Below are 10,986 nucleotides of genomic sequence, written 5' to 3'. Positions count from 1 at the left end.
TAAATAAATAAATAAATAAATAAATAAATAAATAAATAAATAAATAATATCTACGTTACAGAAAACAAAAGTGAGGTTATTAAAAGATAACACAAATGAATATAACCCCTTGAATCTATATTTATTTAGGCCTTTGTCGATTTCAAACGACCTATATTGTTATTGGAGTTAAAAACTCATGAAAATCTCTAGTCGAATAACAGTGTAAAGTCGTGTAACTACAGTGTAAAGTCGTCTATGCAACGTATTTAATGTGAATAGCAGTAAGTCGAAAAAATGATCTTATTATAAATAAGTAGAAAGTTACCTTTCGTTCGATGTGTGGTGGTGTATGTGCGATTATTGTAGACAATAGTAGTAGTTTTGGTAGCAGTAGAGCGCCTTGTGAAAGAGCTCGTTCAGGGAAGTACTGGCCACCTTACTTATTTCTTCTGCCAAGCAGTAATATATTATTAAGGGTATAAGGATGCTGGTAAATTACAGGCACATAGGACTTGTCAACTCAAGCCTCAGTTACCCTGAGGCTTGAGTGACAATGTTCCTCAGATCTTTGTGATTTAAAGCTCTGAGCGGCACTGCATGTGTTGTAATATGCGTGTCGCTTCTTCTTACCTTATCCATGGCATACACTATAATGCGTGCCATTATGGTGAAAGGATTTGCCAATCGGTACTCGCCGATTGTTGCCCAAGACGTATAGACGTATAGAAAGGAATAATAATATGTCTTGCGCCGCAGTGTCGCTTATCGCCAGGCGCACGAATAGTTCGTCCCGGCACTTGGTATCGTAAAAAGAAAATTCCATAAAGAAAATTTGCAATAAAACCAATGTTTTTAAATATTTTTAACCAACCCCAAAAAAAAGGTGGAGGTTCTCCATTAGACGTATGTTTTTTTTTACTTGTATGTTACGCGATAACTCATTAGTGAACCGATTTTGATGATTCTTTTTTTGTTGGAAAGAGGGTGTCCCAGTAGTGGAAGTGAAATGAAAAAATATTTTACCTCTAAGGGTGGCAAACTAGGGAATGAATCCGCTTTCGCGCACTTTCCGGTAACCATTTCAATAAAACTTGGCAAATAGGTGTAATTCCACGAAATTGAGAGTTCGGTTTTTTAGTAGTCAGTACTGAGATTATTTATCTCCTTTTCTGTTTCTTTCTCTTTTCTGTTGATACTTGTTACAAGAAAATTTTCATGCAAACATAGGTCAGGTAGTAAATGAATATCGAAGAGCGCATGAGAGGTTGTGATCGCCGCGCCGGCCGGCGGATTTAGGTTGCAGTCAATTTCCTGGTCGCCTCGGGTGGAAGCCACCCTCCGATTAGCTGATACCGCCCCGGGACCTGCTTTGGATCCCGCCACGATAAACTGGACAGAATATTGCTGATTCATAAACAGAAATTCGTACCTTTCAACAAATAAAAATTTTGAATTTTCATCTAGTGCTTATGTATGAAGAAAATGCATTTGAAGAATGAAAAGTATCTTGTAGATTGAATGTTACTACTAAATTACGATTCATGTTCAAGAGGCATTTAATTATATGTCATTGTCATATCACATTCTTGGTGTAATAAGGTCACACCAGCAAAATTACAGCTTTTTAGGTGGTTTCGTTCGTAGAATCTTTATTCTACGAACGAAATTAGTCCATAACCATGACGATTTATGCTTAAATAGGAGATTTATAAAATTTCACATATACAGGTGATTTTTAAAATTCTAACAACCTCCTAGGACTATATTAGTAACATCATCATCATCAACAACAGTCAAACGTGCAAGCATCCTCCGCGACGATTCCCACCCCCATCCTGCAGTGAGTGATCTATTTAAACTTATTTATTTTTGTATGAAAGGAAAATCTGACAAATTATTAAATGTCATGGAACAAAGTTGTTGTTTATGATGGTATTACGACATAAATTGAAAGGGTTAATATGGTCCTGCGAGATTGTTAGTATTTTAAAAATTACCCTGTATATAATACTAACGCGCATAAGGCGCACACACTCATAGCCCCGCACTAGGGAAACCCTGTGTCGCGAGCGCCATGGACATACACATAGACAACCACAAATTACCTAAACTCAGAGATAAATAGATGTAGGCTATACAAATATTTCTCCCGGTCCTGGAATCGAATCCGGGACCACTGCGTGACATATCAGCATGGTAACTGTTCGGCCACGGAGGCAGTTTAATAATCTGTTTATGTAGTTCGTATTAGCGAGCAGTTGCACAACGCGAAAGTTTTCGCGCCGCGCGGCGACTGCCCAGTTACCATGCTTTCACGTACATTAATGGCGAATTTGAATTTTATTTACTAGGCAAAAACTTTTAAATTCCTCTGAATAATATAACCGCTCGGTTGCGCGGTCGTCGCGCGGTAGTCGCGCGGTCGCCGCGTAGCCCAAAGACAAATCAGCTTCGCCCGCGCACCCGAGACGCTCATTTAAGTTAAAACGTAAAAGTTAAGTATATAAGGCGTACTATGCTATGACAGTTAGACACAAGCGGCCGATGCGCGGCTTGAGCGCATCATCATAATCATAATTGATCAATTCTATCTAGTCTATCGTGAAACGCGCGTGGTTTGGTGTGGTTTTTACAAGAGATTTTTAACTAGACATTTTTTTGTTCGCATGAACTATATTACCATCAAGTGCTTCTTCTCATTATGGATATCGAGTGCGTAACTATTACAGAGGTGATGTGAAACATTTCGTTTACGGAGTTCACGGAGAAAATTACGAGTGTTGAACAATTTCGCGCAAAAACCGTCTCTGCTTTCAAACTTGTGAAGTCAATTATGTCAGCATTCAAATTAGTGCTCATTATAAATAATTATTATAAATAAGCATTGACTTAATTGTAAGTCAATGTAAATAAGTAATAAATTATAACAATACGTAATCATAATAATAAAAATTGGTAATTAAGCGATCGAGAAGAATTACGTATCATTCGAGCGCTCGGGCTCCGTCGGGGTCACTGTCCGCGCGCGGTGCATACGATTTAAAGACAATTTAGCAAAACTTTACTGGATACAATTAGTCATATAATATTGAACAGAATATTTTTAAAATATTTTTAGATGATTTATATTATTCATTTCTTATATTCTTTCTTTCTACCTGACTCTGTATTTATTATGCTCCAAGTAGTTTTAGATTTATTTATCGATTATCTAATTTTGGAACAAAAATTGTAATTGTGGAACTTAACCTTAACAGCTACACATACGTTTTTAAATACTTTTGAATATTTTCTAACATATTCTATAAAATTGGATTTAGTATTATAAGTTTTCTTAGCATATAGCTCATACAAACGAGACCTACTCTTATGAATATCTACTGTTGCCCAGTCGTTGAATTTAATCTCTCTATGGAAAGTTAATGTTATCAATTTAAATACATTATTAACTTAATTTATAATTAAACTAAATATCGTGCTATATAAAGTATTTGGAACCTCCGTATTTGGACACGTAGTAAAACGTAGTTCAGGCGTCGCAACGCTAACGCAACGCATTGTGTGGTATCGCTGTGAAGTGTGTCACCACACTTATCGACAAATAATCGCATTAAATCGGTTAGAAAAAGTTTTGGACATAAAATAATAAGAGTGAAAAAGGCGTGCGTTTCGCGTTTTCGCTTATTGCATGGGACATACAGCTTGCTCTAACCGGCTCAAGCTGATCCTGCAGCGGATTCACACGAACGTTTTTCACGTTGCGTTAAAAATGTGATATTTATTGTTGTCCAATGGCTTAAAAGCTGTACGCGCATTTTTATTTACATGGTTCCAAGATGTTGGGCAGAGTAGATAAACACATTGAGTATGGGACAGCTGATACTTTTCCTCGCGTATTTATGGGTAGAATAAAAGATCGTCAAATTAATCGAGTGCAGTGCAATGCGCGTTCGGAAACGGACGCTCTGCAGTGAGTTAATAATTAATTATAACTCCCGTCTCGCGCGGTACAGGCCGCTGCGCGTAATTGACAATGCGTTCCCAGGAACTCATTGCCAATGAGCTCCTGGCGTTTATTCAACACGCCATCGACACCATGGGCGAAGTTGGCATTGTGCAGATCTGCAAATCGAATTTCAATGAGGATGAGATTTGCAGTGGCAAGATGCTGTTGTTCCAGAGCCTCGGTAAAGCCAAACAGATGCCATCTCGCAGGGATGGAGAGATGGAGGCGTGAAGAGTCTCCAAAATACCATCACACTCCTGAAGGAGACTGACCCGGACAACGTGCCCACATTGGTGGCGAAGGAGTTTGATGTCACTAGGCTGCTGAAGGACATTACGTCCTTGAAGTCGAGTCTAGCCGAATTACAATGTAAATTAAAGGCTTCGGATAACACCGTAAGTGAACTGCGTGCCCCAGTTGCGTTATTAAGCAAAGCTGCTTCGGTATGTAGGTCACCAGAAGCCTCTAATGTAAACACGCGTCGTGGGGCGCACAATGCATCCATTTGCAGTGTCGAGTCGGCACATTCGAATGCACCGATAGCTGTTGCCACCGCGCGTGATGCACCGCTTCAAGTAGTCGACCCGCCACTTTGAAACATGATCGGCGGCAATCTACTAAGGGACAGAGTAATCCCCGTGTGCCAGTCTCCGAAGTTGTAAAACCACAGAGGCAGATGGACCGGTGTGACGAGGACGGCTTCACAAAAGTGGAGAAGAAGAAGCGCGAGGAAGCGCACCAGCCGTAACCAATGTGGCACAGCACCGACAGGACCGAACTTCCTGCTGCGTCCGGTCACACCCCCGACGCTGCTGTACCTGTCGCGGCTGTATTACTCCACGAAGTCTGAGGAGATAGTGGAGTATACCAGACATAAAGCCAAATACACCCTGAGGATCGAGCGGTTGGAGTCCCGCCACAACGTGAATTTCAATTCGTTTGTGGTGATAGTACTGACCGAACATCTGTCGACCTTCATGAAGGAAGAATTTTGGCCCAAGGGTGTCTTATATCGGCGGTTCCGTGGCCGGTTACACGACACCAGATTACGTCTTACGTCGCCGACAAGTGCAATTCGCGTAGATTAGTTAGAAATAGTGTTTTATTACAATGTATGTGTGTTAGTCTTTAAATAAATAAATAAAAAAAAATAAACAAAAATGTTCTATTCAAAATTATCAGAACGCATACAGTTTTCAAAATGGCTACAATAACAACCATTGTTTGTATTTGAATTCTCGTGTCTCTTTTTCTTCTCCGCTTTCGCTAAGTTCGTTGCTGCGGTCTCTTCAACCACAACTGAAACGCAGTCATCGTCACAACTAATCATATGAGTCCAAACACAAGGCAGCTGCTGAATACTGTTGAGGAGATCCACTCACCTGTTCACCATTTCCTAATGGATCAGATCAGCTGTGGGTCACCATAACATTTTATTTTAATTGAAATTCCACCTAAGAGGTAGAATATTTTCTTCAAATTTGAATGAGACTACTGCCGAGCACCGAGGTACCGCCTTTCCAACAAAAAAGGATCATCGAAATTGAAAAAATATTAATACAAAATAGCATTGTATAAACGTAAGTAGTTATTAGTATTTGTTTCTAATAATATTACATAATTAAGTTAAATGTTATAAGTTCCTTTGCCATTTTTTTCTGCATGAGGTGTTACAAAATTAGCTATGCATTAAATTTAAAATCACAAATTATAGTACCTAGAAAATAAGTCACAGCTATTGCTGTTAGTAAACCAAAATAATTAAAAAAAAATCGGTTCACAAATATCGGAGTAAATCATAAAAAAAATACTGAGCACCTACTCGTTTTTGATGTCGTTTAAAAATGTTACCTATAAAATGTCGTTTAATAAATTTACTTATGTAATAAGCTTGTGGCGCAAATGCATACTGATCGACTTTTGTTTTTAAAACCAATAACGCCATTGTCTGACTGACAGTGCTAGCCGGGTCTGCTTCCAATATGCCTAATTCAAAATATGTAATGATCTACCTGGCCGCGTAAATGCGTCAGTGTTTCCATGGCTGTTTGACAAACTGTCCCTAGATTCGGATTCTTCTGTGCAGTCTTGTTATTGAACATTTTAGACATTTTAGCTGTATGTGTATTTATAATTTGTGAGTGGATTCTCAATCATTACGTGCTATGGTATATGGTATATCAGCGAGAGGGATGACGCAGTCTTCGAGCTGAGATAGACACATTTGATGATAGAAAATAACAATACTCCCGTGTCAAAAAAGTAAATTTAATTTAGTTTTTTGATGAGGTGTAGCTCCGTATCAAATCACACCAATAAGTTTTCTCTTGCATTTAAGGCAATGTAAATGACAAGGAATGTTATCTATTAAAAAAAGTTGCAAACTGTGCAAATTTCACTACAATCGCAAAACACTTGTGCACGCCAAGAAACACAACCCAATTGCAGCGTAAATAGCCTACGGAGAATTACCTAATGATTGCTGCATTTGGCTAGGCCTGTCTCACAGGTAATAAAATAATCAGAATATACAGTATAATTTAATAGGATCCTTTTACATACTCCACAGCCGCACATATGGCATCTACTTAGTACACAATGGTGTTGATTTTTTAATGTTTTTGCTTTGTGCTCATTTAATTACCTATTAACCTTAGAGCATATTACTAAGATTTTTTTGTTACTTTATTTTGTTTTTGTTTTAATTTAGCTTTATCTTCTATTTAAAAAAAATTCTTACTATGTATTTTTGTGTCGTGTTGTTTTGTAATAAATGGTTTCTATTTTATTCTAATGTAAATTTTAAAACTATTGTTATTAATAATTTTTTAGGAAGACAATAATAAACATGGTGCCAAAGCACATGACTGGATTGTCATTTTTCATGTACATTAAGTTTTTAGATACGTAGCAAAATATACTAAATCTATATTCATGTTTGTTTCGCGTTTCATAAATAATTCCTAATTGGAGTAACGCTAATATTAATATTGTTTTTTTATGTGCCCAAGTGACGGGACGAACAAGTTGTGCGCCTGGAGGTAAGTGACACGCCTGTCCATAACAGCTGCAGTGCCGCTCAGAACCTTAAATCGCAAAGAAATTTTCACAACGATATCCATGCACTAGCGTAAGTCGTTGTGTTTGCGTTTAAATTTGCTATTAAAAAATAAAGCGGACATTTTTGTAAAATGTCCGCAAACACCTTTGGCATTAAAATTTAATGAAACAAGTTTCGCCAAAACTTCAAAGATATACCTATTCTCTTTTATAACTGTCGCTGCTTCCTTCATTTAACCGGAAAATCATTTAATTGAAGTTATAAGCAATTATACTTAAATTTATTTACGAAGAATTTTGTTATTGAAGAAGAGAGTTGTTTTGGATGAGAAATTAATTCAATAAGTCAGTATCGGCGGAGCTGGGTTCCCGAACGGCGGTCGCGATTCAGATAATGGCCGGAGATTATTATCGGATAGCTCTTTTGTCTAAAACAATTGACGTTAGGGCGCTGACTTCCTAATTTACGCTCCCTTTACTGACTGCAGTCCGCCATTTTCCCCGACGACGTGGATTTAATGACGGAGTTAGAAACATGGAAAAGTGTCTGGTTTCATTAATTAAGAGACGTAAATCTTATAACGTGTTCCGCCTGTGGCTTTTACAGACGAAGTGGTTATCGTGCAAATTTGTTCAAGTATTTGTTATTCACATCACATTCCTGCAATGAAATTCGAAAATATATAAATATTTACGTGCTTGCGTTTGATTATAAATTTAATTAAGATGTTGAATCTATCAAATTGTCAAATTGAAAAGCCATTTGCGAGGTTTGCACAAATATTACCAATCTGGGTCATCGCGTCGCAACGCGGAGCGCGAATCACGGGCAGAGCGGCGGCGGCGGCGCAACGCGCAAAGGCATAAAATGATTCATGGAAATTGTACAGTAATTGAATAAAACGTGTTATAGCTGTTTGACGTATTGCCTGAATATTCGTTGAAAATTGTTTCCGATTGGAATTTCGAATATCTATTCACGGTTTCAATTTAAGTAGCTATTAATGTTGGTAATCCTTCACTTCGGCCCATGTCGGTTGTGTTGACTACACGACATTGGTTTTGATATTCTTTATTGCCACAATGACACTTTTTTGAACACTTTTTTTAACATATTAAGCCTAAAAATAAAAAAAGGAGGAAGCTCAGCTTGTGTTGCCTGGAACCGTTCTTGTCGCAGACAGCGCTGTTTTTCAGCCACTTCCTTGTTTCCAAGATCTTAGGCGAGCTTAAATACGAGGGGAGGTCCAAAAGTCCGCGGAATGGAGGGGTTGTAAATAATATAAAACAATAAGGCTATTTTTCCTTTTCAATATAATTACCTTTGAGCTCAATACATTTTTTAGATCTCGAAATTAGCTTTTCAATGCCATCGAAAAAATTTTTTTTCTCTTTGCTCTCAAAATGAGCTAAAATTGCTGCCTTAACCTCTTCATCGTCGCGAAATTTTTTCCCACGTAATTCTTTTTTCAAATTTGGGAACAAATAATAATCGCTGGGGGCTAGGTCCGGGCTGCAAGGTGGGTGGGTCAGCGATTGAAAGCCACACTTGTGTAGAGCAGCCATCGCAACATTGCTCTTGTGAACCGGTGCGTTGACTTGCAAAAGTAACACACCCTTTGTCCATTTTCCCCGCCTTTTTTCTTTGACAGCTTCCTTCAGTCTCTCTAATGTTCTTGCGTAATATTCTCCCGTTATATTGACCCCCTTTTCTTTGTAGTCAACCAATAAAATTCCTTCACAATCCCAAAAAACCGTAGCCATGATTTTTCCAGCCGATTCCGACACCTTAAACTTCTTAGGGGGTGGTGTACCCTTTTTATGCCATTGCATTGACTCCTGTTTGGACTCGGGCTCAAAGTGATGAACCCAAGTTTCATCTCCAGTAACAATTTGCTCCAAAATTGGGGTAGGTTCTGCGCCACACAGCTCCAAGAAGTGCTTTGATGCATCGATTCTTTGTTGCTTTTGAGGCGGCGTGAGCATTCTCGGCACCCATCTTGCACTAACTTTCGTCATGCCAAGATGATCGTGTAGGATTCTCAAAATGGTAGTGTCTGATACTCCTACTAATGCAGACAGCTGTTTCTTATTCAGACGGGCATCTTCCAATATCAATTTTTCGATTTTTTCAACATTGTCTGATATGGTGGCCTCAACTGGCCGTCCTGGGCGAGGATCGTCTTCAATTGATTCTCTGCCATGTTTGAAAAGACCGTGCCACTTGTAAATCATTGTTTTACCAGGGCACTGATCCCCATAAACAGTTTCCATCTCATTCATAATGGTTTGAGGAGGTTTTCCTTGCTTGGTAAGGAATTTGATGACAGCACGAAACTCGATTTGCTCCATATTTGCAGTTTTCTTCCGGATTTACTTGTTTGTAGGGCGATATCTCGTAAACTAATGAAGTTAAAAGGGTGAAGCTTGATATATATACCCCTAATGAGTATCTGATTAGTACCACATCAAGCAAGCGTAATTAGCGGGCTCCCGCCTCCTCCATTGCGCGGACTTTTGGACCTCCCCTCGTACAACGAGGGCCTAAAACAATTATAAAATTTTAAAAACTATGATTCAATATCATTAGATAATAGGTAAAGACAAATTAATTTTGACGAAAAACACAGAAGAAAAAATAAGAGAGAAAAAAAATTGTTTATATAATTTGTGCTTGACCAGCCGTTCTCATATGTATAAGGCCGTTCAAGTTAAATTTATGTATTGAAGAACTTAGTTAAGAAGTTATGAGCATATTATAACTTCCTTCGGTGGCCGAACGGTTACCATACTGGTCTGCCATGTAGAGGTCCCGGGTTCGATTCCCGGGCAGATTACATTTATTTCTCTCGTGAGTTTGGGTGTAATTTGTGGTTGTCTACGTGTATGTTCATGTCACCCGCGATACAGGGCTTCCCTAGTGCGGGGCTATGAGTGTGTGCGGTATTTATTTATTTACTTACCTTTAACTTAACAGACTTGTCACATTTTTAACCCCTCGTTTTCATGTTTTACTGACTGTTTGTTATAAAATACAAATATGAAATAAATCATGATATAATGTTTATTGCTAATCCCAAATGCGTGCTTCACAAAATTAGAATACGGACTATGTATACATCATATAGTTACAGTCAGGTGCACTGCTATGTGTTCACTCAGCGAAATTAAAACGTATAAAATTTTGAAGTTATTAATAACAACAAAATATTAAAAAAATACACGACTTTTGCGAAACGTTTAATGGGTAAAAAATATAATATTCGAACAAAAGTGCTCGAATTAATCTACGTGATTGTGGGAATACGTACACGGTTGGTGAAAAAGTTGTTTACTGAACCATTTTAAATTCACGTGTGAGTGGCGTTCACTCGGTTGATTCACAGGGCTCTTTCCGATTACCGATGGGAACGTCCACTTCTTACCTAAAATACACAGTATTCAATCTATTCATTGTCATATCGTTTATTGTTATCATTCTAATTTATCCTAGGTAAGACCAAATATTGACGTAATTATTCTACAAGTACAGGAGTCACCATATTCAAAGACACAAAAAACACCATGTCCATGTAACAAGAATCACTCTTATTATTTACTTACTCCGTTGGCTCAGCGACCCATTGTGGTTCTTGGCCTAGGATACGAGTTGGCGAAAGTGCGTCCTATCTTGTGCGATCTCCTCCCAGTACTCTGCGTGCAAGGCATGGAGGTCTTTCTCCACTTCGTCCCTTCATCGGTATTAGGCAACCAACCGGTCGTCGACCACTACTCTCCGTCCAACCATTTATTTAACTTTAGGCAGCTCGAATTCTAATTAATTAGTGATGTCCTAATGCGTTTCTGATTCGACTTTTTATAACAATCGATTTTATTTATGACGAAGTTTTAATCGTGAATGTGAGCGGGTTCAAAAAAGAAGATAGTCTGATTGGGGT

At 38.3% G+C, this 10,986-nt stretch overlaps 1 protein-coding gene across 1 annotated transcript; it reads right to left on the bottom strand.

Annotated features, from left to right (window-relative positions):
• Window positions 1-8,344: 8,344 nt before the first annotated feature.
• Window positions 8,345-9,400, bottom strand: LOC113226657 (histone-lysine N-methyltransferase SETMAR-like). The gene has a single exon (XM_026459377.1). The coding sequence runs from the start codon at window positions 9,398-9,400 to the stop codon at window positions 8,345-8,347; it is 1,056 nt and encodes a 351-aa protein (XP_026315162.1).
• Window positions 9,401-10,986: the final 1,586 nt, after the last annotated feature.

Source organism: Hyposmocoma kahamanoa, unplaced genomic scaffold, assembly GCF_003589595.1.
Source record: "Hyposmocoma kahamanoa isolate Upper Pololo Valley unplaced genomic scaffold, ASM358959v1 192, whole genome shotgun sequence".
Lineage (NCBI taxonomy): Eukaryota > Metazoa > Arthropoda > Insecta > Lepidoptera > Cosmopterigidae > Hyposmocoma > Hyposmocoma kahamanoa.
Note: the sequence above shows the minus strand (reverse complement) of the source record. Positions and strands in the feature narration are given on the sequence as shown.